Source organism: Rhinoraja longicauda, chromosome 34 (assembly GCF_053455715.1).
Source record: "Rhinoraja longicauda isolate Sanriku21f chromosome 34, sRhiLon1.1, whole genome shotgun sequence".
NCBI classification, from domain to species: domain Eukaryota; kingdom Metazoa; phylum Chordata; class Chondrichthyes; order Rajiformes; family Arhynchobatidae; genus Rhinoraja; species Rhinoraja longicauda.
In genome coordinates, this window is record NC_135986.1 from 15,746,785 (window position 1) to 15,773,377 (window position 26,593).

General features: G+C 48.6%; 3 protein-coding genes and 1 pseudogene across 3 annotated transcripts; 2 read left to right on the top strand and 2 right to left on the bottom strand.

Moving 5' to 3' along the window:
• Window positions 1–20,041: 20,041 nt before the first annotated feature.
• On the bottom strand, window positions 20,042–20,132 carry LOC144609747 (U2 spliceosomal RNA; annotated as a pseudogene).
• Window positions 20,133–21,060: 928 nt separating this feature from the next.
• On the top strand, window positions 21,061–21,491 carry LOC144609426 (histone H3). The gene has a single exon (XM_078427904.1). The coding sequence runs from the start codon at window positions 21,081–21,083 to the stop codon at window positions 21,489–21,491; it is 411 nt and encodes a 136-aa protein (XP_078284030.1). The 5' UTR covers window positions 21,061–21,080.
• An 832-nt stretch (window positions 21,492–22,323) lies between these two features.
• On the top strand, window positions 22,324–22,710 carry LOC144609597 (histone H2AX-like). Its single transcript, XM_078428100.1, has 2 exons — window positions 22,324–22,446; window positions 22,489–22,710. Exons 1-2 carry the CDS (start codon window positions 22,324–22,326, stop codon window positions 22,708–22,710), a joined length of 345 nt encoding a protein of 114 aa, XP_078284226.1.
• Window positions 22,711–25,974: 3,264 nt separating this feature from the next.
• On the bottom strand, window positions 25,975–26,253 carry LOC144609704 (histone H4-like). The gene has a single exon (XM_078428206.1). The coding sequence runs from the start codon at window positions 26,251–26,253 to the stop codon at window positions 25,975–25,977; it is 279 nt and encodes a 92-aa protein (XP_078284332.1).
• Window positions 26,254–26,593: the final 340 nt, after the last annotated feature.

Below are 26,593 nucleotides of genomic sequence, written 5' to 3' on the forward strand. Positions count from 1 at the left end.
GTATGAAGATAGAAACAAACTAACGGGGAAGGAGAGGATGAAGTTTCCGTTTTAATGGAGTGGGCAAGAATGCAGAGCAACACAATAGACAATAGTTGGCAATGTACTGTCAGGGCACAGACCTTTACATCAGCAGGCATTGTATTGTCAGGGTGTTGACCCATAACATACACAGCACTGCATGTCAGGGCCACAGAGATTGGGTTATGATGGCTCTGGGCCTGTACTTGCTGGAGTTTAGAAGGATGAGGGGGACCTCAATGAAATTTACAGAATAGTGAAGATATCGACGAGCAAGTTTGCACGGTAGCGCAGCGGTAGTGTTGCTGCTTTACAGCGAATGCAGCGCTGGAGACTCAGGTTCGATCCTGACTACGGGTGCTGCACTGTAAGGAGTTTGTACGTTCTCCCCGTGACCTGCGTGGGTTTTCTCTGAGATCTTCGGTTTCCTCCCACACTCCAAAGACGTACATGTATGTAGGTTAATTGGCTGGGTAAATGTAAAAAACATTTTTTGTCCCTAGTGGGTGTAGGATGGTGTTAATGTACGGGGATCGCTGGGCGGCACGGACTTGGTGGGCCGAAAAGGCCTGTTTCCGGCTGTATATATATGATATGATGATACAGAAGTGGGTGGATTTGCAGATTGTGAAGATGATTGTAGAATGTAGAGAAGATTTACGTGGATGTTGCCAGGACTGGAGGGTCTGAGCTGTAGGCAGAGGTTGAGTAGGCTGGTACTCTATTCCTTGGTGCGCAGGAGCATGAGGGATGATCTTAAAGAGGTGTAGGAAAATAACTGCAAATGCTGGTCCAAATCGAAGGGATCACAAAGTGCTAGAGTAACTCAGCAGGTCAGGCAGCATCGAGGAGAGAGGGAATGGGTGGTGTTTCGGGTCGAGACCCTTCTTCAGACTGGTGTGTAAGACTTATAGAGGTGTGCAAGATCAAGAGACGAATAGATCGGGCAGATGCACAGTCTCTTGCTCAGAGTAGATGAATCGCGGTCCAGAGGACATACATTTAAGATGAAGGGGAAAAGATTTAATAGGAATCTGAAGGGTAACTTTTTCACCCAAGGGTGGTAGATGTATGAAATAAGCTGCCAGAGGAGGTAGTTTTGGCAGGGACTATCCCAACATTTAAGAAACAGTTAGACAGGTACATGGATGTTGCCTGGGTTTCAGCACTTGAGCTACAGAGAGAGGTTGAGCAGGTTGGGTCTTTATTCTTTGGAGCGTAGAAGGTTGAGGGGGGACTTGATAGAGGTTTTTAAAATTTTGAGAGGGATGGACAGAGTTGACGTGGGTAGGCTTTTCCCTTTGAGAGTGGGGAAGATTCCAACAAGAGGACATAGCTTCAGAATTGAGGGACAAAAGTTTAGGGGTAACATGAGGGGTAACTTCTTTACTCAGAGGGTGGTGGCTGTATGGAATGGGCTTCCGGTGGAAGTGGTGGAGGCAGGCTCGATTTTATTATTTAAGAGTAAATTGGAATGGCGGCGCTGCCCTAGCAGCTGCGGCTTACCTGCGGTCCGTTTGTCTTTGTGTTTTTGTTGTTTTTTTGTCTTAATTGTAGTTGTGATGTGGTGTTTTTGTGTTTGTGTACTATGTGTATGTGGGGGGGAGGGGGGGAACTGTAAAATTGTAAATAGGTGTCCCTTCCGAACGGAGACCCGACCTTTGTTTTCTGGGTGTTGTCTCCGTTCCTGCTGCGGCCTCCCATCGGCCCAACTCCTGGAGCTGGCGGCCTCCAGGGCTCTGGTTCGCAGAGCCCGCGGATCGGACTTACCATCAGCGGAGCCGGCCGTCCTCGGAGGCTGCGGGAACGGCTGCGACTCGCCTTAGGCTCGGGCCGCGTGGATGCCAACATCGGGAGCTCCGGCAGCGGCAGCGTGTCTGCCCGCCTTGGGTCGCGGACATTTCACCGTCCGGCGCGGCCTAAGATATGCCGCGGGATTTTTCTCTGCTGGGCGGGGGCTTCAATGTTGGGAGCCACGACCGCCCCGACGTGCAGCAACAGCAGCAGCGTGTTCGCCCGCCCCGGATCGGACTTATCATCGGCCGAACCGGCCGTCTTCGGAGGCTGCGGGAGTGGCTGCGACTCGCCTTAGGCTCGGGCCGCTGCGGACCGTCCGGCGCGGCCTGCAACCACAACAACCTGACTGCGGGAGAGGACAGCAGGAGAAGGGAAAGACATTGTGGCCTTCCATCACAGTGAGGAGAGGACTAGAGGAGACTCACTGTGATGGATGTTTTCTTGATGGATGTTTCTTTTGTGTGTTTTAGGGTTGTGTAATTTTAATGCCTATTTTGATGCTTTTGTTGTTGGACTGTGGGTGACTGAATTTCGTCCAATTTGGATGACAATCAAGCTATCTTGAATCTTGAATCTTGGATAGGTATATGGATAAGAGGGGATTAGAGGGTTATGGTCTGAGTGCAGGTAGATGAGACTAGGTCAGGGAGAGTGGTCGGCGTGGACTGGTAGGGCCGAACGGGCCTGTTTCCGTGCTGTAGTTGTTATATGGTTATATGGATCGGACAGATTTGTAGGGATATGGACCATATGTGGGCCGATGGTTCGTGTAGCTGGGACATATTGGTCGGTGTGGGAAAGTTGGGCCGAAGGGCAGTTTCCACACTGTATCACTCTATGACTATGAAAGGCCTGGATAGAGTGGGTGTGGAGAGGATGGTTGCACTCGTGGGAAAGTCTAGGACTGGAGGCCACAACTTTTTAAAAAAAGGCTTTTAAAAAGGAGATGAGGAGGAATTTCTTTAGACAGGGTGCAGTGAATCTGTGGAATTCATTGACACAAAAGGCTGCAGAAGCCATCAATTATTATTTTTAAAGCAAAAATCCACAGATTGTTGATCAGCACGGATGTCAGGGGTTATGGGGATAAGGTAGGAGAATGGGGTTGAGAGGGAAAGAAAGATCAGCCATGATTGAATGGTGGAGTAGCCTTGATTGGCCAAATGGTCTAAATCTGCTCCAATAATTTATGAACTTATGACTACATGCAACACAGGACAGTAATTAGTGACACAAACCCCAACAACCCAGCACTGCCTGTGGGGCCACAGATTCCCAGCACCAACTGCTCTGCTGGACAGATAATGACAGTAACACCCCCTGCACAACACTGTGAAGTCACAGCCCAGTGCAGACCATACCAAGCCCAGTGGGAACAGAGAGCTTTGCACCAGCCACAGCAACACTGGAAGGACACAGACTCGTACAAACCAGCTCTGGACTGCAAAGAGACTGCCCAGTACAGTTCCAGCACTGACAGCAGGGCGATGGACAAGGAAAAAAAAAAACCACAGTCCTGCAGGGACACAGACTGGTGCAACCTCAGCACGGGAGGGGGAGGTGAATCTCTGGAACTTTGACACAAATGGGTTGTGGAGACTGGATCACTGGAGATATTTGAAGAGAGGGGGGATACATTGTTGTGGAAGTTCAGTACTAACGTAATGTGGAACTCATTGAGTCACAGGGCCAAACAGCACGGAAACAAGCCCATCACCCCAGCTTGCTCATGCACATTATTCCCACTTGCCAATATTTAACCCAGATCCCTCAAAATGTTTCTTACCCATGTACCTGTCCGAAAGTCTTTTAAATGTTATCGTTTCTGCCTCCTCCAGCAGCTCTTTCCAAAGACCCACCGTCCTCCAGTGAAAAAGTTGTTTCTCAGATTCCTATTTTTTCCCTTCTCACTTGAAAGCTATGTCCTCTGGTTCTTGGTTCCTCTGCTCTGGGTGAAAGAACGAGCACAGAACAGGAGTTGAGGCCTGGGACATATCAGCCATGATCACAGTGAATGGTTGGCAGCCAGATGGCCAGCTCCTGCTCCTTGCTTTGTGGTAATGAACGGACACAGGCCTTTACAACACAGTGCGCCACATTGTGATGACACAGACCTTTACTTTAGTTTAGTTTTGTTTATTGTCACATGTAAAGAGGTACATTGAAAACCTTTTGTTGCGTGTTAAGTGTTGCATGTTGCAACATAGAGCATTGCACTGTGATGACACAGGCTTTTACAACACAGAGCGTCACACTGTGAGGACATAGGCCTTTACAACCCGGGGCGTTGCACTGTGAGGACACAGGCTCTTAAAGCACAAACCATTGCACTGTGAGGACACAGAGCTTTGCAGATCTCAGCAAAGTGTAGATATAAATGGCATCATCAGACAACTATAAGCTGAGGACAAAGGCTGATGCGATTAAGATCACCTAAGTGTGAAAGGATAAGGAGTGAGACTTTTGAAGTGCAGGAGATAGTCCATAGATAGTCTGAGTTTGATGTGGGAGTGCTGGACCTAATCCTAAGGAATGAAGTTGGGCAAGCAGATGCAGTCCTGGGAACCGTGGATTTTGAGGGATATTGAGGGGTTGATTAAAACAAGAGTCAAGTGTCAAAAGTGTTTTATTGTCATATGTCCCAGATGGAACAATGAAATTCTTAATTGCTGCAGCACAACACAATATGTAAACATAGTACACCATAAACAATATGACAAACGAGAGAGAAAAGAAAGAAAAAAAATAAAATAAACGGAAGTGCACGGTAGATTTAAGAAGATTAGCGACTGGGGAGGTCCTTTAAGGTTACATAGAGGGTGGGGTTCTGTAGCATGAATTTAGGAGAGCAAACTGTCTTGAAATATTAGTGGCAGCTCAGCTTAGGGAAAACCTCACAGAGCCCGAGATATTTTGAAAACAAGAGGGTAGACAAAGAGTGAAGCTGTGAGGTACCAAAGTGGCAACCAATGCGGAAGGGCAAAGGGTTTGGGCAAAGTCATAGATTAATGGTTAATTTCATGTCATAGGAGCAGAATTAGGCCATTCAGCCCAACAAGTTTATTCAGCGATTCAATCATTGCTGATCCATCTTTCTCTCTCAAATCTATTCTCCTGCCTGGGCAGGAGGCACTAAAGCCTGAGGTTTAGCCTGAGATAGAAAATTGGTTGGCGGACAGGAAGCAAAGAGTAGGAATAAACGGGTCCTTTTCGGAATGGCAGGCAGTGACTAGTGGGGTACCGCAAGGCTCAGTGCTGGGACCCCAGTTATTTACAGTATATATTAATGATTTGGACGAGGGAATTGAATGCAACATCTCTAAGTTTGCGGATGACACGAAGCTGGGTGGCAGTGTTAGCTGCGAGGAGGATGCTAGGAGGCTGCAGAGTGACTTGGATAGATTAGGCGAGTGGGCAAATGCATGGCAGATGCAATATAATGTGGATAAATGTGAGGTTATCCACTTTGGCGGCAAGAACAGGAAAGCAGAGTATTGCCTGAATGGTGACCGATTGGGAGAAGGGGAGATGCAACGTGACCTGGGTGTCATGGTGCACCAGTCATTGAAAGCAAGCATGCAGGTGCAGCAGGCAGTGAAGAAAGCGAATGGTATGTTGGCATTCATAGCAAGAGGATTTGAGTTTAGGAGCAGGGAGGTTCTGCTGCAGTTGTACAGGGCCTTGGTGAGACCGCACCTGGAGTATTGTGTGCAGTTTTGGTCTCCTAACCTGAGGAAAGACGTTCTTGCCTTAGAGGGAGTACAGAGAAGGTTCACCAGATTGATCCCTGGGATGGCGGGACTTACATATGAGGAAAGACTGGATAGACTGGGCTTGTACTCGCTGGAATTTAGAAGACTGAGGGGGGATCTTATAGAAACATATAAAATTCTTAAGGGGTTGGAGAGGCTAGATGCGGGAAGATTGTTCCCGATGTTGGGGGAGTCCAGAACCAGGGGTCACAGCTTAAGGATAAGGGGGAAGTCTTTTAGGACCGAGATGAGAAAACATTTCTTCACACAGAGAGTGGTGAGTGTGGAATTCTCTGCCACAGAAGGTAGTTGAGGCCAGTTCATTGGCTATATTTAAGAGGGAGTTAGATGTGGCCCTTTTTCCTAAAGGGATCAGGGGGTATGGAGAGAAGGCAGGTACAGGCTACTGAGCTGAATGATCAGCCATGATCATATTGAATGGCGGTGCAGGCTCGAAGGGCCGAATGGCCTACTCCTGCACCTATTTTCTATGTTTCACACCACCAGGTTCAGGAACAGTTCCTTTCATACAACTCTCAGGTTCTTGAACAGGATTGACCTACACAATCCTAATCGTACCTCGAGAATGGAACACTATGGCACAACTCTTGCACTGTTATAGACTTTTGTTGTTGTACTTTGTTTTGGTTTTGCAGTCACATTTCTTTAAGAATTTTATTTATTTTAATGTACAATTTATATGTATTTTGTTTTGTGTATTTATTTAAGCCTACATGCCTTTGATGCTGCTGTAAGCAAGATTTTTTATTATTCCAACAGCTGATTGTACTCGTGCATGTGACAATAAACTCAAATTGAACTCTATTATGAATGTTCTGCACTGGTTCAACTTCAAGATTAAAGATATCTTTATTTGACATCCAAAAAACAAGTTCTTGTCTTATGTGGATTTATCTCCGTTATCTTATCTGAATTAAACTTCATCTGCTATTCCGTTGGCTACTTTTCCAGTTGATATATATTCAGTTGTAAACTTGTAAGATAACCTTATTCATCACCGATCCCTGCAGACCACTGTAGTCGCAACAGAGATAGACTTCAATTTCACCCCATCAGCCAATACCTGTCCCAAAGGTAGGAAAAGAGGAAGTACAAAAAGATCTGTGTGTCCTTGTTCATCAGTCACTGAAAGTAAGCATGCAGGTCCAGCAGGCAGTGAAGAAAGCTAGTGGCATGTCAGCTTTCATGACAAGAGGAGTTGAGTATAGAAGCAAAGAGGTCCTTCTGCAGTTGTACAGGGCCCTAGTGATACCACACCTGGAGTACTGTGTGCAGTTTTGGTCTCCAAATTTGAGGAAGGACATTCCGGCTATTCAGGGAGTGCAAGACTGGAGCGGCTGAACTTGGATACACTGGAATTTCGAAGGATGAGAGGGGATCTTATGGAAACATATACAATTATTGAGGGATTGGACACGCTAGAGGCAGGAAACATGTTCCCAATGTTGGGGAAGTCCAGAACCAGGGGCCACAGTTTAAGAATAAGGGGTAGGCCATTTAGAATGGAGATGAGGAAAAACTTTTTCACTCAGAGAATTGTAAATCTGTGTAATTCTCTGCCTCAGAAGGCAGTGGAGGCCAATTCTCTGGATGCTTTCAAGAGAGAGTTCGATAGAGCTCTTAATTATATCGGAGTCAGGGGGTATGGGGAGAGGGCAGGAATGGGGTACTGATTGTGGATGATCAGCTATGATCACATTGAATGGCAGTGTTGGCTCGAAGGGCCGAATGGTGTACTCCTGCAGCTATTGTCTATTATCGTATACAATACATAATGTTCCGACATAATGCTCCATTTCCAACGGGATCCTAACACTAGTCACATCCTCCCATCTCCTCCCCTTTCCACCTTCCGCAGAAACCGTTCCCTCCACAACTACCTGGTTAACTCATCTCTTCCCACCCAAACCACCCCCTCCCCAGGTACCACCTGAACCTACCTGATCTCCCGGTTGCTAAACACTTTAATTCTCCTTCCCATTCCGACACTGCCCTTTCTGTCCTAGGTCCCCTCCACTGTCAGAGTGAGGCCAAACACAAATTGGAGGAACAGCATCTCATATTTCGCTTGAACAGCTCACAGCCCAGAGGTATATTAATTTCTCTCATTTCAACTAACCCTGGCATTCCCTCTCTCTCCATCCCTCCCTCACCCAAGTCGTACCAGCTTCTCGTTTTCACCCAACAAACAGCTAACAATGAATGGCCTGTTTCCTTTATCATCGTTACTCACTGTTCACTGCCCGGCAGGCAGGAAGAGAAGACCCCGATGTCCACAGTGGAGGAGCAGTCAGGCCCACAAGACTCCACCAGTCAGGCCCCAGATCCACACGGGAATGGCAGAGAGCAAGGACCAGCTCGTCTGATACAATCGCCGCTTTCTCCATCTCTCCAAACCAGTCTGCAAACCACAAGAGCATCCGTGAGATCACCTCTCATTCTTCTCAACTCCAGCAAGTACAGACCGACCCCACTTCAGTCCAGTCCTTTACCTCAGGCTCCACCCCCGGGCCCAGGCCCCTCCCCTTCCGTGGGCATCGCCGCCGCCCCGCGCGGCCGGTTGCCGGGGGAACGACGTCAGTGACCTTTGTGCCGTCATCGCGCAAATGGCTCGCCGACGTTTTCCCGCATCATGTGACCAGGGCCGCAACCCGGGGGGAGGGGCAGAGTGAGCTGTCTATCAGAGGAGCCGCTGCGGGCAGTCACTTTTCCCAGGAGGGAAACTGATCTGCCAACAGTCATAAAACACAAGGTACATGATATTTGATATTGAGTTGACAGAAACTGAATATATTAATAATTGTAAAAATAATACTGTCGTCGGTAGGGGTGCCAACTATCTCACTCCCAAATGCGGGACAAGATGACGTCCAGAGTGTTTGGAGCTAAAATGTCGGAAAACTCGATTGTCTGGACTTAAACTGTCCAGACCAACAACGTAGGGGCCTGCAGCGTCCAGGCTTACATCACCCCCACCCCCAAACCCCCCCACCCCGGCCTAATACGGAACAAACCAATTTAGCTGAAAATATGGGATGTCCTGGCTAATACGGGACAGTTGGCAACCCTACTGCCAACAGTCATAAAACACTAGAAACATGAAATTAAAGTGACAAGTGGAAAGGGTTGGGGATGTGCAAAGATTTGAGGGTGAGGGGAGGTGAGTCAGTGTACCCCACAACAGAAAGGGGAGGAGTTGCACAGTTTGATAGACACAGGGAAGAGGGATATCCTGTGGCGTTCTGTACTGCATCATAGTGGAACCAGTCTGTTACATAGTGTGTCATTCAGTAGCATCCTCCCCTCCAAGACCACCTCCCATGAATCCACTTCTGCTCCCAGGACGGAGCCAGATGAGTTTGTGAATTCTGATGGTGTCCGCGGCCTTTGCCCTGCTGCTCGAGCACACAACTGCGAAGAAGTTTTTACAACCGTTTTTACACTGGCTACAACCGTTTGGTACAACATCAAGTATTTCAACCCACACCACTCAACAAAGTCTTTGACTACACCTCTGCATTCAGCTTCCCTCCCCTCACTGATGCAGACCACAGTTGCAGAGTCATCCAAAAACTTCTGCAGGTGGCAGGAGTCTGAGTTATATCTGAAGTCCGGTAGATGTCGAACAGGAAGTGAGAGGGTACCATCCCCTGTGGGGCCCTCGTGTTGCTCACTACCATGTCCGAATTTCGTCTAAAAAAATTGGGGTTTTTTGAATGACAATAAAGGCTATTCTGATTCTGGCTATGCTCCCTCCCTAGGAGATAGATTTAAACTTTTAAAATGTGAATAACTTAAAAAATATAACACCTATTTCAATTAAACTTCTTCCACTAGCACCAGATGGTGAGTAAGGTTAGCCTAAAATAGTTGCACTATCGGGTACCGTTTTGGTTGTAATTCAGGAACAAACAAACAACCGAGAGTTTTCGTATATTGATATGTACCCACAAAAGAACAATGACATTCACACTTGCTGCAGCTTCAAAAGTAGCACACAGATCATAATTAACAATTAAACATACATTAAATTTGTAACCACGTTACTAGGTAACCAAAATTGTGCAACAACTGAAATCCATAATGCAGCTAAAAACATGGTGCACAGCAGATCATAGCTGAGGTTAGTATTGTGTCATGTTCAAAAGCATGATAATTACTGGGAAGGAGCTGTTCTTGGACCCGATGACCATGATTTTCAGCCTCCTGTACCTTCTTTCTGATGGTAGGAGTGAATTGTGAGCACAGCCAGGGTGGAGTGGTTTTATTATATTAGCTGTCTTTAAAGCAGTGCTTTCTCTGGATCCCTCTAATGGTGGAGAGGTCAGCACATGTGAGTGACCTGGTAGTGTCTACCTCTCTCTGTAGTCTCCTTCGTACATGGGCCTTTGATTTGCCAAACCAGACCAATAAAGTATTTGTCAACAAACTGAATTGCTCAATATTTTTAGGAAGTAGAGGAAGGAATAAAAGAAGTATATATCATGTGTAGATAGCTGGGATGAAGCAAATTTCCTGGAGAGTGCAAGTGATGTAGAAGTGCACATACGTCGAAAAGCAGAAGAGCAAAAAGAGGACACGAGATATCTTTGGCAGAGAAGGTTATGGAGATAACCTGGGGATTATTTAAGCATATTGAAAGGCAACGAAGGAGAGATTAGGGTGCCTGAAGGATTAATGTGGAATGCTATATTGGCAGCCATTGAGAAAGTCACATAAACTGGGGAATTCAGGGACGAAAACTGTGATGTCTGCAAACGTGTCCCATGTTTAGAGGCATAGATAAGGTCGACAGTCAAAACTTTTTTCCCAGGTTGCAAACGAACAGTACTCGTGGGAATAGCTGTAAATTGAGAGTGGGGAAGGAGATTAAGGAGATATGTGGGGCAAGTGTTTTTACACAGAGTGGTGGGGGCCTTGATCGCATTGTCTGGGGAGGTGGTGGAGGCAGATACAATAGTGGTGTACAATAGGCTTTTAGATAGGCACACCAATGTGCAGGGAATATAGAGGTATGGATCATGTACAGGCAGATGAGATTAAGGGCTTTGTGGCCAAGTTTGCGGATGATATGGAAATAGGTGGAAAGGCGGGTAGTGTAGCTTCAAACACATCAGTATAATATGGCTCGGGAGGAAATGCAGATGCTGTTTTAAATCGAAGATAGACACAAAATGCTGGAGTAACTCGGGCGGACAAGCAGGATCGCTGTCTAAAGATCATTTTAAAGAAGGGTCTCGAACCAAAACGTCACCCATTCCTTCTCTCCAAAGATGCTGCCTGTGCTGAGTGACTCCAACGGTTTGCGTATATCTTACTGCAATATGGCACCAGTTTCAGACAGCCAAGCTGAGGAAGGATGTGGTGACTCTGGGGAGGGTCCAGAGGAGATTTACAAGAATGATCCCAGGAATGAGTAGGTTAACCTATGATGAGTAGGTACTGGGCCTGTACTCGCAGGAGTTTGGAAGAACGAGGAGGGACCTCATTGAAACATACAAATAGTGGAAGGCTTGTGTGGAGTGGATGTGGAGAAGATGTTTCCATTCGTGGGAGAGTCTTGGACTAGAGTAGCCTCAGAATTAAAGGACGTTCCTTTAGGAACAAGATGAGGAGACATTTCTTTAGTCAGAGGCTGGTGAATATGTGGAACTCTTTGCCACAGAAGGCTGTGGAAGCTAAGTCAGTGGATATTTTTAAGGCAGAGATAGATAGATTCTTGATTTGTACAGGTCTCAAACGTTATGGGGAGAAAGCAGGAGAATAGGGTTAGGAGGGAGAGATAGATCAGCCATAATAGAATGGCGGAGTAGACTTGATGGGCCAAATGGCCAAATTCTACTGCTATCACTTCTGACCATATGACCCAATTAGGCATCATGTTTGGCACAAACATTGTGGGGTGAGGGATCCACACTGTTCTTTGCACTATTACGAAATTGCATAAATTGCATAAAGTGTAAATCCTTGGAGCCTGATCAAGGGTATCCTAGGACAGTGGGGTAAACCAAGGAAGAAAATGCAGGGGCTCTGCAGAGTTATTTGCATCACTGTTAGCCATGGATGAGGTACTGGAAGACTGCGAGGTGGCTATAGTGGTGCCTTTACTTGGCAAGGACTGAGTAGGAACAGTCACGGTGGTTCTGTGAATGGGAAATTGCGACTTACGAATTTAACTAAGTTTTTCAAAAAGGAACCAGGAGGGATAGGCAGTAGAAGTTGCTACATGTACTTTGTACTGCATGACATGGTGTTCTTGGTATGCAGGTCCAGAGGTTAGATCACAAGGGATGTCGACACCAAAACAAGAACCCTGATGCGGCTGTGCTGGTGGCTGGAGATTTCAATAGGGCAAATCTCAAAAAGGTCATGCCCAACTTCTACCAACACATCACGGGGGATAGAACTTTGGACCACTGCTACACGCCGTTCAGGAAGGGCTACAACGGCGTTTCTCTCCCTCCTTTTGGAAAATCTGACCACGCTGCCATTTTCCTGCTGCCGGAGTATAAATAACGGATTGTACGGGAATCGACAGTGACAAGGGACGTATAGCGGTGGTCTGACCATTCCGAGGCCATGCTGCAAGATGCACTGAGCGAAGTCGACTGGAATATGTTCCAAGCAAGTTCCATAGACGTCAGTGAGTTTGCGGAAGCGGTTATGGACTTCATCGCAACAATAGCCGATAACATCGTCCCCACAGTAAGGGTCAGTATCTTTCCTAACCAAAAACCCTGGGTGGACAGGTCTATTCACGTTGCCTTGAATGCTCGCACCGCTGCTTACAACTCTGGCCTGGCATCCGGCAACATGGACGACTACAAGGGAGAGTCCTACCTACTGCGAAGGGCAGTGAAGGATGCAAAAAGGAGGTACCGGGACAGGATGGAGTCACAGATGGAGCAGCAGGACACCAGATGCCTTTGGCCCCCCCTCAACCGGAAGTGCCGGCTCCTCCTTAGCTGATGACCTGAACTCTTTTTACGCACGGTTCGAGACGGGTAACATCACCCCTAGCTCGCCGTCTAAAACCAACACCGATGGGGCGCTGGCTAGCGAGGCTGGAGGGGGATCCACCGCCGGGGATGTACACACATTCTCGGTGTCCGAGCACGACGTGAGGAGGGCTCTGACGCGTGTCAACACGAGGAAAGCTGGAGGTCGAGATGGTATATCTGGGCGAGTACTAAAGTCTTGTGCTACTCAGCTTGCTTCAGTGCTCACCACAATATTCAACCTCTCCTTGGCAAAGTCCGTGGTCCCTGCATGCTTCAAAAGATCCATCATTGTACCGGTGCCAAAGAATGCCTCCCAAGCGTGTTTAAATGACTACCGACCAGCGGCCCTCACCACGGTTATCATGAAGTGCTTCGAGAGGCTAATCAAGAAGCACATCTGTGCCCTCTTTCCTCGCAACATGGACCTACTGCAGTTCGTATACCGTCCGAATAGGTCCACGGATGATGCGGTCTCCCAGGTTCTGCACACCGCTCTCTCTCATCTGGACAGCCATGGGGGGCAATGTGAGGATGCTGTTCATCGACTTTAGTTCAGCTTTCAACACAATAGACCCCAGCAGACTGGCTGAGAAGCTGCTGGAACTGGGGCTTAGCACCCCTCTGTATGCCTGGGTCCTGGACTTTCTCACCGACAGGCCCCAAGTGGTCAGGATGGGGGAACACACATCTAGCCCCCTCACCCTGAACATAGGATCCCCCAGGGTTGCGTCCTTAGCCCCCTACTGTACTCCCTGTACACACATGACTGTGTGGCCGGGTTCAGCTCAAACTCCATCATCAAGTTTGCTGATGACACTGTGGTGGTGGGCCGGATCTCCGACAACGATGAGAAGGCCTACCGGGAGGAGGTGGCTGATCTGGCACTCTGGTGTCAGGACAATAGCCCCCTCTTGAATGTCACTAAAACTAAGAAGCTGATTGTGGTCTTTAGAAGGGCTCAACATCCAAGGATGTACACGCCACTGAAGATAAATGGGTCTTCTGTGGATAGGGTGAGCAGATTTAAATACTTGGGAGACCAGATCACAGAGGATCTGACATGGGCAACGCACACTGCCGCACTGGTGGGTAAGGCAAAGCAGCGCCTTTACCACCTTAGACAGCTGAGGAAATTCAGAGTGTCTCTGAGGATCCTTCATTGCTTCTACTCTGGGGCTGTAGAGAGCATCCTGTCCAGCAACATTACAGTCTGGTTTGGGAACAGCTCTGCCCAGGACAGGATGGCCCTGCAGAGAGTAGTGCGTTCGGCAGAACGCACCATGGGAACTATACTCGTCCCCCTGCAGGACCTCTACATCAGGAGGTGCAGATCCAGAGCAAGCAAGATTATGAGGGACCCCTGCCACCCCAGCAACGGACTGTTCCAGATGCTACGGTCAGGCAAACGCCTCCGCTGTCACGCTGTGAAAACGGAGAGGATGAGACGGAGTTTCTTCCCACAGGCCATCAGGACTGTCAACTTTTATAACTCCAGGGACTAAATTTTGTCTTCTCTATATTAACTTTATTTATATGCTGTAACTGTAATTCTTTTTTGTGCACAATCTGCAGGCATTGCCACTTTCATTTCACTGCACATCGTGTATGTGTACGTGACAAATAAACTTGACTTGACTTGACTAGATTGAGTTGATACCAATTGATATAAAACTGGTTTAAAACTGGTGATTCTGCAGGTCTGTTTTACAGTTTGGAAACCAGTGACCATTGGTGTGTTGCAGAGATCAGTGCTGGGTCCACTGTTATTTATCATCTATGTCCATCATTTTGGTGCTTATGTGATTGTCTTGATTAGTATGTTTACGGATAATAAAATAGTGGTAGAGTGGAGAGTGAATAAGGTTATTTAAGATTGACGCTGGATCTAAATCAGCTGGGATAGAGGCCCAAGGGATGGCAGATAGAACTTAATCACACAACTGCACAGTGTTGCATTTTGGCTGAACAGTAAACGGCACCAGATTGTGGTTTTGCTGGAGAGTGCAAAGGAGATTCAGCAGAAAGTTTAGGAAAGAACTGCAAATGCGGTTTAAATCGAAGGTAGACACAAAATGCTGAAGTAACTCAGCGGGACAGACAACATTTCTGGAGAGAAGAAATGGGTGCCATTTTGGGTCGAGACCCTTCTTCAGATCAGTATGAAAAAGGGTCTCGACCAGAATGTCACCCATTTCTTCTCTCCAGAGATGCTGCCTGTCCCGCTGATTTACTCCAGCATTTTGTGTCTACCTTCAGCAGAATATTGCTTGAACTGAAGGACTTTAGCCATGGGGAGAAACTGATTTTCTTGTTGAAAGATTTTCTTGAAAAAGATTTTCTTGTTTTCCTTGCATTGAAGGAAACTGAGGAACTGAGGAAGTATATGAGGTTATGATAAATAATCAATATTGTTTTCTCATGGTCAGTTTTTCAAAAACATGAGGGGATAGGGTTGAGGTAAATCACAAGGAGTTTTAAAGGGAATGGGAGGGGTATTTTTTTACACAGGGATTGGTTGATATCTGAATCATAAGACAGAGAAGGTGGTAGAATTGGATACAGTCAACATGTTTAAGAGACATATAGACAGACGGATAAATAGGCAAGGCATAGAAGTTTTCAAGTGAGAGTTAGATTTAGCTCTTGGGGCTAAGGGAATCAAGGGATATGGGGAAAAAGCCGTAATGGGGTACTGATTTGGGATGATCAGCCATGATCTTATTGAATGACGGTGCTGGCTCAAAGGACCGAATGGCCTACTCCTGCACCTATTTTCTAAGTTTCTATGAAGTCCCTATGCCAGCAAATGGGATTAATACAGATGGGCAAATTGATGTGGTGGGACAAAGGCTCTGTTTGTTGGCTGTATTACTCTGTTTGAATACAAAATTATCACATTTGGGGAAAAAAAGAAGCATGAAATCTCCAAACATATCACCAACTATTTGTTCTGGTACAACTACATTGATAAGGCACCACACCAACACCTCCACTTCTTCAGAATACCAAAGAAATCTAGCGGCTCTCCAATGACTATCAATTTCTGCTGATGCACCACCATGGAAATCATTTATCCAGAAGCATTATAGATTGCTGGTCTGTCCTGGTCTGTCCATGATTTCAATAAATTGCAGAGAGTTGTGGAAACAGCCCAGTCCAACACAAACCAGGCTGCTCCATCAACACAATCCACACTTCATCCTGCCTCGGGAAAGCAACCAACATACTCACAGGACTTAAAAAGGGTATCGACTGTCCCGCTGAGTTACTCCAGCTTTTTGTGTCTATCTTTGGTTTAAACCAGCATCTGCAGTTCCTTCTTACACCACTCACAACCTGGACATTGTATCTCCTCTCCTCTGCTGATAGGCGGAAAATATGACAGTTTGAAAGCGCCCGTCACCAGATTCAAGATTAGCTATTTGCCCGCTCTAGGCAGACTCTTGAACAGACCTTTGATATGTTTCCAATCTTCCAATCCACCTCGTTGTTGCCCCTTGCACTTTGTTTCCTTTTTGTACTCATGTATTGTGTGAGTGTACGATTTCCCTGCCTGACATGCAAAATAAACGTTTTCACAGTATATTGCTACGTGACAATAATAAACCAACTCGAAATGCTGAGATGACAAAGGACTGAGGTTCACAGAGATCTTAGGGTCCTGCTGCCTGATTTGCAATAACTCGCATGCAGACACAGAAAGAATGAGTGAATTAGTAACTGTAAGTGCAACAGGATTATACTGGTAGGTGATTTCAACTTCCGTCATGTTGACTGGGACTGCCACAGATTCGAGGCTATGAAAGGGATGGAATTTGTTAAATGCGCCCATGAAAGATTTCTCAAACAATATGTGGAAGGGCCTGACAGAGAGGAGGCGATACTGGGCCTCCTATTGGGAAATCAGGCAGAACAAGTGACTGAAGTGTCAGTGGGGAGCCAGTGACCATAATACTATCCAGTAAAAATAACAAGTATGTAAATTATATTTTCATCCTGATTTCCATCCTGCCCTTAAATATACCTGGACTATCTCTGACATCTCCCTCCCGTTTCTGGACCTCACCATCTCCATCACAGGAGACAGACTAGTGACGGACATTTACTACAAACCCACCGACTCGCACAGCTATCTGGACTACACTTCTTCCCACCCGGTCCCCTGCAAAAAGTCTATCCCCTACTCCCAATTCCTCCGTCTACGCCGCATCTGCGCCCGGGATGAAGTGTTTCACACTAGGGCTTCCGAGATGTCCTCGTTCTTCAGAAAACGGGGCTTCCCATCCTCCATTATAGATGAGGCTCTCACTAGGGTCTCTTCTACATCCCGCAGCTCCGCTCTTGCTCCCCCTCCCCCCACTCGCAACAAGGACAGGATCCCCCTCGTTCTCACCTTCCACCCCACCAGCCAGCGGATCCAACATATCATCCACCAATATTTCCGTCACCCACAACGGGACCCCACCACTGGCCATATCTTCCCATCCCCTCCCCTCTCTGCGTTCCGCAGAGACCGTTCCCTCCGTAACTCCCTGGTCGACACGTCCCTTCCTACCCAAACCACCCCAACCCCGGGCACTTTCCCCTGCAACCGCACGAGATGCAACACCTTGTGGCGGATTGCCACGATCGCCAAGGGATGTATTTAGTTGCGATAAAGGGTCTGGCCGCCGACGGCGTCGATCTGATGAAGTCCCGCCGCCTGATCCTGTTGTGCATCAGGAAGAGAGTAGCAAACGGTGTCCTGGTTCAGAACAAGGGCTCCTTCAAGACCGGTAAGGGAGAAGCTGCCGTGAAACCGATAAAGATAGCGAAGGTTCCAGCAGCCAAGACATCCAAGAGCAAGAAACCGACGCCCAAGAAAACCCCGATCAAGAAATCAGTGGCAAGAACTACCACCAAGAAAACTACCGCTAAGAAAGTTGTGGCCAAGAAACCAGCGGCTAAAAAAACGGCGGCGAAGAAATCATCACCGAAGAAGGCATCGCCGAAAAAACCCAAGAAGGTCGCAGTGAAAAGGGCAGCAAAGAAGCCGGCAAAACGCCAGACAAAGCCGAAATCGGCGAAACCCAAGAAGGCAACGGCCAGAAAGTGAAATAAAAAGAGCTGTCTGTAAAGACCTGAACCCAACGGCTCTTTTCAGAGCCACCCACTCTATCAGGAAAGAGCAAATCCAAACTCAAACGTTCCCTGTCCCGGGACCAGGCTCAGTGCGAGGCGGAAATCATTTCAATTACCCGTGGGTTCATCATCCTAACTCGCTGTCTCCCACCCCCCTCTCTCTATGTGATTAGGAATGCGGTCACCTACACGAGCACGCCAAGCGTAAAGCAGTCACTTGGTCTGCTTGGTCCGGGCCATTCTCCTTCAACTTTTTTATTTTTATTTTTTTATCAAAAAATACTTTATTCAAATAATAAATATCATTCACAAAACATATTTTTAAGCAAGCCCATCCGACATTTCCGGAGGTTACATTTGATCCAGACATTCACTTAGACATTTACTTACATTTAGACATTTACCCAGTATCCCTTGTTTGGAGGGGCGTCTCTCTCCACCACACCCTGCCCCCCATGTCCAGCAGCGGAAGGACCCTAGACTGTGGTCCTCCCCCACAGGGCCTTAGCGTTGGCTGCACCGAACTTCAGTGCATCCCTCAGCACGTACTCCTGCAGTCTGCAGTGGGCTAGTCGGCAACATTCCTTGACGGACAGCTCACACTGCGCACGTTTAAGGATGCATGTTTCAGCTCCATTGTCCTTTAGAGTTCCAGGCTGTCCTCCTCCCGCATGCCCATCATCTGGCTGAGTTCTACCTGCACATCTACCTGCACATTTTTGTTGCACAGGTAGTGGTACAGGCTGGTGGCTTCCTCAGCACAGGGTGAATTTTCTGGCGCGGTCCCTGCGTTGCTCCCAGTTTCCTGGAGCTGGGGCCCATTGGCCACTGCACTGCTCCCGGTCTCCTGGAGCTGGGGCCCATTGGCCACTGCACTGCTCCCAGTTTCCTGGAGCTGGGGCCCATTGGCCATTGTGCCGCTCCCGGTCTCCCGGAGCTGTGGCCCATTGGCCGTTGTGCCGCTCACGGTCTCCCGGAGCAGGGGCCCATTGGCCGCTGCACTGCTCCCATTCTCCTGGGGCTGAGGCCCATTGGCACTGCTCCTAGTCTCCTGGGGCTGGGGGGCAACAGACACGTTCTTCCTCTTACCTTCCTCCTCCCCCGTTTTCTTCCTCTGCCTCTGCTTCCGTTGTCGGCTCCTCCCGGTCGTCTCATCTTCCGACGCGGAGAGGTTGCTGGCCTCATCCTGGGAGAGGACTCTTTTTTGGGACTTGCTTGCCCCCTCCGGCTTTTTCTCTGTACGCACAGCCTTCAACGTTTTCCTCGACTGTACCACCTTCCATTCCTCCTCTTCCTGTTCCCCCTCTTCCATCGACTCACCCTCGTGGGCAGGGGCCTGGGGGGCTCTGTCCTACGGTTGGGGGCTCGAGGTGGTCGCACTGTCATCGCCCCTGCTCTCCTTTCCTTTTTGGGCTTTTGCCGTGGTAGGAGACGTCTCGTCCACCCTGGGGGTGCTGGCAGCGGCCCCTCTTATCGCCTGTGCATACGTGCCTGCTCTTTTTGGGCAGGCCCTGTAAAGGTGGCCTGTCTCCCCACACAGGTTGCAGCTCTTACTCTCTTTGCAGTCCCTTGTCTCGTGGCCTTCTAGTTTGCAGTTTCTGCAGATGACTGTCCTGCATTCTGCCGCCACGTGCCCAGGTTTGTTGCATTTCCTGCACACCCTGGGCTGCTCCGCGTACGTCGTGTAGCCCCGGTTCCCTCCGATGGCGAACACCGAGGGAGGGTGGATGATGAATCCCTTCCCGTCCACCCTCAGCTTCACCTTTACTTGCCTCTTGCTCGTCCAGATCCCGAACAAGTCCTTTATGTCCACGCAGTTCCCGGCCCCTTCGACGTAGCGCGCAAGGAAGGTGAGGACATCCACGACGGGCACATGTGGGTTGAACATGTGCACCGTGATCATCCGTTCCCTCTGGGTGGGGAGGGTGAAGAGCGGCTGCACCTTCAGGAGCGACAGCGGGGCTTCGTTCCCCTTCTCCCGGAAGTCCGGCAGCAACTTCTGCCATCCCGCCGGGTTCTGGAAGGTAACGTCGAAATATCCGTTACCTGGGAAGTCCTGGAGGCAGAAGATGTCCCCGGCCTTGAATCCACAGGCCTCCAGCAGCACCTTCTTGGTGAAGAGGTCCCTTGAGAAAGGGGTTCGCTCCCTGAGGTCCTTCACCGATACACACAGGGTATTCCGGATTCCCTGTCCTCCAGCTCCACTTGCTGCTGCCAACCCACCTGGATAAGGGTGTTAGGTTGGTTACCCAACCAGCATGGATCCACCCCTAAACCAGCCTCGTGTTCCTGACCTCCGCTCCTCGTCACTGATTCACGCCTCAATACAGATACTGCTCTTATACTGTTCTTATAAGAACATTAGGTTGTGCAAGAACAGATACTACACTTGATCTTAGCCAAAAGGCCGAGAAGCTGTCACTGCCATGGACGTGTACGCCCTGAAACGCCAGGGCCGCGCTCTGTTCGGAGGCTGAACCATTCCCTTTATTCGAACACAAAACAAAGGCCGAAGATAGCCATAAAACCCTGGAGTAACTCAGCAGGACAGGCAGCTTCTCTTGAGAGAAGGGATCGGTGGCGTTTCGGGTCGAGACACTTCTTCAGACGCTATTGTATCTCTTCAGAGAGTGTACCCACAGAGGGAGCAGTGACCCGGGAGTGAGAGTGGATGCAGATTGCGATGTACATGATTAATGCAGCAACAGGAGTCGACTCGAAACCGTTCCCTCAGTCCGAAGGGTCTCGCCCGAAACATCACACATTCCTTCTCTCCCGAGATGCTGACTGACCCGCTGAGTTACTCCATCATTTTGTGTCTACCTTCGATTTAAACCAACATCTGCAGTTTTTCTCCTACACCCTCTGCAACGGGATCCGGTCTGTAAATCCGCGCCGCATATTCGGACTCGGTGATTTAAAGCAGAAGTTAAAGTGGATTTGATATTGTTGACAGAAACTGAATATTATATTTAATTGTATAATTAATACGGCCGTCAGTTCCCGACTGCTGTGAAATTGACGGGCAATTTGAAATTCAACCCGCAATCAATGATACTGCAATCCGTGCTCTCTGGTTGGCTGAGCTTCCCCCACCCCATCCGCCGGTCACAAATCTCTGAAACCCCTCCCCCCCCCCCCCCCCCACCCTCCCCCTCCCTCCGGCCTCAGACCTTCTGAAACCGCCGCCTGGTGCTGACAGACCTGCAGCCACTCGCAGGCATGGGACACCGTGAGTGACATCTCTGCTCCAGCCATTCAGAGGCTGTGGGCCGGCGTTTCACCAACGCTTTAAAAGCCGGTCCCAGAGCCGGCTCCGTCATTCCAGTGCCTGTGTTTCACGCTGTGCTCTGACTGTTGAAGGAGAATGGCCCGGACCAAGCAGACAGCGCGCAAATCGACCGGAGGGAAAGCTCCTCGCAAACAGCTGGCGACCAAAGCGGCGCGGAAGAGCGCTCCAGCTACGGGCGGAGTGAAGAAGCCTCATCGCTACAGGCCCGGCACCGTTGCTCTGAGGGAGATCCGGCGCTACCAGAAATCCACTGAGCTGCTCATCCGCAAACTGCCCTTCCAGCGCCTGGTGCGGGAGATCGCTCAGGACTTCAAGACAGACCTGCGCTTCCAGAGCTCGGCCGTCATGGCCCTGCAGGAGGCCAGCGAGGCTTACCTGGTGGGGCTCTTTGAGGACACCAACCTGTGCGCCATCCACGCCAAGCGAGTCACCATCATGCCCAAAGACATCCAGCTGGCCCGCCGCATCCGCGGGGAGCGCGCCTAAACCCCACCTCCACCAGAGACAACAAACGGCTCTTTTAAGAGCCACTAACCCGGCAGAAGAAAGTGCTGCGCCTTTGTCTTAATGTCCTGTTATATTAATGTTATGTTCTATCCGCGGGGATTTTTTCTGAATTAATGCCATAGACTATTGCTGAGCGGAGTCACCCTCTGCTTCACCGTTAGTTTGTCTCAATCTTCATACACTTCTATCCCTTCAGATCGGATTAACGTGAACAAGATGTTGGTGTGTTTGTTGTTGCTGCTGCTGTTTTAATTGTGAAGTGAATGACTAAGTGACTGCAGTCTGGTGTTTTGAACGTGTGAGTCGTTTGCTATTCGAAAAGCAAACATATTAAGTGCTGCGACGGCTCCGTGAGTCATTAGGCCATTGGTCATCAATAGTCTAATGTCTTTTGTGCATAGAACGATGTCTAACATGTTCTGTGAACCTCGTTTGTTCCGACAGGTTTGCGGTAAGTGGGCATTCCCAGGAATCTCTCACCATGGAACGAATCATAGAATATGCGGGGATCCATTATCACAGATGTGTAATTAATTAAGTCTAGGGTATTGTTGAAGATATATTTTTTCTTTTTGGGCGGGCTTTTCAAATTTCAGTTATTTTGGGGACTTGCGGTTATTTTCCGCGCTTCTCCTGTTGGCGCCTGGTCATTGGAGGAAGAGGCAGCTCTACGATTGGCCTATTGCACATCACCAATGAGATGAAGCGCTGCGCCACCAATGGTAAGCGTCCCACCGCATTCCTCCAGAAGCTACAAGAAGGGCGAGTGCGGGATGATTTCCTCTTTCACTGACTGCAGACGTTTGTGGAAATGACTGGACGAGGGAAAACCGGAGGCCAGGCCAAGTCTAAATCACGCTCGTCCCGGGCCGGACTGCAGTTCCCGTTGGGCCGTGTTCACAGGCTCCTGAGAAATGGCAACTATGGTGAGCGGGTGGGTGCCGGAGTCCTGGTCTATCTGGCTGCTGTGCTCTAGTATCTGACGGCTGAAATTCTGGAGCTGGCCGGCAACGCGGCCCGGGACAACAAGAAGAGCCGCATCATCCCCAGACACCTGCAGCTGGCCGTCCGCAACGACGAGGAGCTCAACAAGCTGCTGGGAGGGGTGACCATCGCTCAGGGCGGGGTGCTGCCTAATATCCAGGCCGTGCTGTTACCCAAGAAAACCAGATTAACCTCTGGCACTAAGAGCAAGTAGATCAGCGAAACGTCAATCTAACGACACAAAGGCTCTTTTCAGAGCCACTCACAGTGTCTGTCGAAGGGCTGAATACCGGCTGGGGTGGGCGGTTTCTGTTCAGTATGCGCTCACGTTCCCCTTTGCGTCCCGCCAACTCCCATGAATAAGACCAACATCTTCCCCGCACAAAGCGATCCGCTTCTGTCCGGCTTCCTCCACAGTCCACATTCTCCTCTCCGTCAGTTACATGGAGCTCTTACCCAACGGGATCAGTGAGAGGGGAGTTGGGGAATTTCAGAAAGGCCGACGATTCCAGAACATCATAGAAACTGGGTGCAGGAGTAGGCCATTCGGCCCTTCGAGCCTGCACCCGCCATTCAATATGATCATGGCTGATCATCCAACTCAGTATCCCGTACCTGCCTTCTCTCCATACCCCCTGATCCCTTTAGGCACAAGGGCCACATCTAACTCCCTCTTAAATATATATAGCCAATGAACTGGCCTCAACTACCTTCTATGGCAGAGAATTCCACAGATTCACCACTCTGTGTGGGGAAAAAACTTTCTCATCTCGGTCCTAAAAGACTTCCCCCCTTATCCTTAAACTGTGACCTCTTGTTCTGGACTTCCCCAACGTCGGGAACAATCTTCCTGCATCTAGCCTGTCCAACCCCTTAAAAATTTTTAAGAATGTCTTTCTATAAGACCCCCCTCAATCTTCTAAATTCCAGCGAGTACAAGCCGGTAGCGCAGCGGTAGAGTTGCTGCTTTACAGCGAATGCAGCGCCGGAGACTCAGGTTCGATCCTGACTACGGGTGCTGCACTGTAAGGAGTTTGTACGTTCTCCCCGTGACCTGCGTGGGTTTTCTCCGAGATCTTCGGTTTCCTCCCACACTCCAAAGACGTACAGGTATGTAGGTTAATTGGCTGGGTAAATGTAAAAAATGTCCCTAGTGGGTGTAGGATAGTGTTAATGTACGGGGATCACTGGGCGACACGGACTTGGAGGGCCGAAAAAAAGGCCTGTTTCCGGCTGTATATATATGATATGATATGATGATGAAAGTCCTGCCATCCCAGGAATCAATCTGGTGAACCTTCTCTGTACTCCCTCTATGGCAAGAATGTCTTTCCTCAGATTAGGAGACCAAAACTGTATGCAATACTCCAGGTGTGGTTTCACCAATGCCCTGTACAACTGCAGCAGAACCTCCCTGCTCCTATACTCAAATCCCCTTGCTATGAATGCCAACATACCATTCACTTTCTTCACTGCCTGCTGCACCTACATGCCTACTTTCAATGACTGGTGTACCACGACACCCAGGTCTCGTTGCATCTCCCCTTTTCCTAATCGGCCGCCATTCAGATAATAGTCTGCTTTCCTGTTCTTGCCACCAACGTGCACATTATACTACATCTGCTATGCATTTGCCCACTCACCTAACCTATCCAAGTCACCTTGCAGCCTCCTACCATCCTCCTCACAGCTAACACTGCCCCCCAGCTTCGTGTCATCCGCAAACTTGGAGATGCTGCATTCAATTCCCTCGTCCAAATCATTAATATATATTGTAAATAGCTGGGGTCCCAGCACTGAGCCTTGAGGTACCCCACTAGTCATTGCCTGCCATTCTGAAAAGGACACGTTTATTCCTAGTCTTTGCTTCCTGTCTGCCAGCCAGTTCTCCATCCACATCAATACGGAACCCACAATAACGTGTGCTTTAAGTTTGCATACTAATCTCTTATTGGGACCTTGTCGAAAGCCTTCTGGAAGTCCAGATATAACACATCCACTGGTTCTCCCTTATCCACTCTACTAGTTACATCCTGGAAAAATTCTAAGATTCGTCAAAAATGATTTACCTTTCATAAATCCATGCTGACTTTGTCCAATGATTTCACCACTTTCCAAATGTGCTGCTATCCCATCTTTAATATCTGACTCTAGCATTTTCCCCACTACCGATGTTAGACTAACTGGTCTGTAATTCCCCGTTTTCTCTCTCCCTCCCTTTTTGAAAAGTGGGGTTACATTAGCTACCCTCCAATCTTCAGGAACTACTCCAGAATGTAAAGAATTTTGAAAAATTATCACTAATGCATCCACTATTTCTGGGGCTACCACCTTAAGCACTCTGGGATGCAGCCTATCTGGCCCTGGGGATTTATCGGCCTTTAATCCATTCAATTTACCTAACACCACCTCCTGACTAACCTGGATTTCACTCAGTTCCTCCATCTCAATTGACCCCCGGTCCCCTGCTATTTCCGGCAGATTATTTATGTCTTCCTAAGTGAAGACAGAACCAAAGTAGTTATTCAATTGGTCTGCCATGTCCTTGTTCCCCATGATCAATTCACCTGTTTTTGACTACATTTGTTTTAACCAATCTTTTTCTCTTCACATATCTATAAAAGCTTTTGCAGTCAGTTTTTATGTTCCCTGCCAGTTTTCTTTCATAATCTATTTTCCATTTTCTAATTAAGCCCTTTGTCCTCCTCTGCTGGACTCTGAATTTCCAGTCCTCTGGTAGGCTGCTTTTTCTTGTATGCTTCATCTTTTTGTATGCTTCATCTTTTGTTTTGATACTATCGTTAATTTCCCTTGTTAGCCGCGGATGCACTACCTTCTCTGATTTATTCTTTTGCCAAACTGGGATGAACAATTGTTGTAGTTCATCCATGCGGTCTTTAAATGCCTCCCATTGCATATCCACCGTCAACCCTTTAAGAATCAATTGGCAGTATATCTTGGCCAATTCACGTCTCATACCCTCAAAATTACCTTTCTTTCAGTTCAGAACCGTTGTTTCTGAATTAACTATGTCAATCCGCAGAGGGAAAATTTAACCTACATACCGTCACCATCTGTGTGACGACTCCCAAATACTGGGAATAACTTAACCGGTCACAGCATCTGTGAAGGGAATGAATAGCGGACATTTCGCCGACACGAATCTTTGTCTCCATGGAGCAACGCCTCTCTTCATGACCGAATGCCGTCCAGACTGTTCCGACACCGGACCGGTGTTAAACAGGCGGAGACACCACTCCGCAACAGTACAACCGATCACCAATGTCACAAAATGTTCATTTACGGGAACGCATTGACTGCTGCAGGATGCAATATAATTAGTTGAAAATCTCATCGGCCCCAGTTAACCGTTAACAAATTATAATGAATCAAATCGGGTGGTCACTGCTCTCTCTGTGAGGCTGTGGGCGGCTCTGAGAAGAGCCTTTGTTTTGTGTTCGAATAAAGGGGTAGTTATTTAGCCGCCGAACCCGTAGAGAGTGCGGCCCTGGCGTTTCAGAGCGTACACCACATCCATGGCAGTGACCGTCTTGCGCTTGGCGTCCTCGGTGTAGGTGACCGCGTCCCTGATCACATCCTCGTAGATCAGACCCGAGATCCGCTTGACCCCGCCACGCCGAGCCAGGCGGCGGATGGCTGGCTTGGTGATGCCCTGGATGTTATTGCAAAGTACTTTTCGGTGCCGCTTTGCTCCGCCTTTGCCCAGACCTTTGCCTCCTTTCCCTCGGCCAGACATGGGAGGGGAAATGCAGAGGAGGAGAAAAGGCAGAATCATTGTGACAGGCAGAAAGAGGGACGCCTCTCATCTTCCAGCTCTGCCCTCGGTTTTTTTAAACCGCTAATTTCCAACCGTGAATAAACAATACAATTTAAATTTAGCGTTCCCGGCTAATCCCCATGTTGAACTGGTCGAAATAAGGAACTGCAGTTGCTGGTTCATACGAAAGATGGACACAAAGTGCTGGAGTAACCAGCATCTCAAGAGAAAAGGGATAGGTGATGTTTTTGCTCGGGACCCTTCTTCAGCCCGAAATTGGGGAGGGGGTGTGGGGGAAATTGAGGAGGCAGTGGAGAGG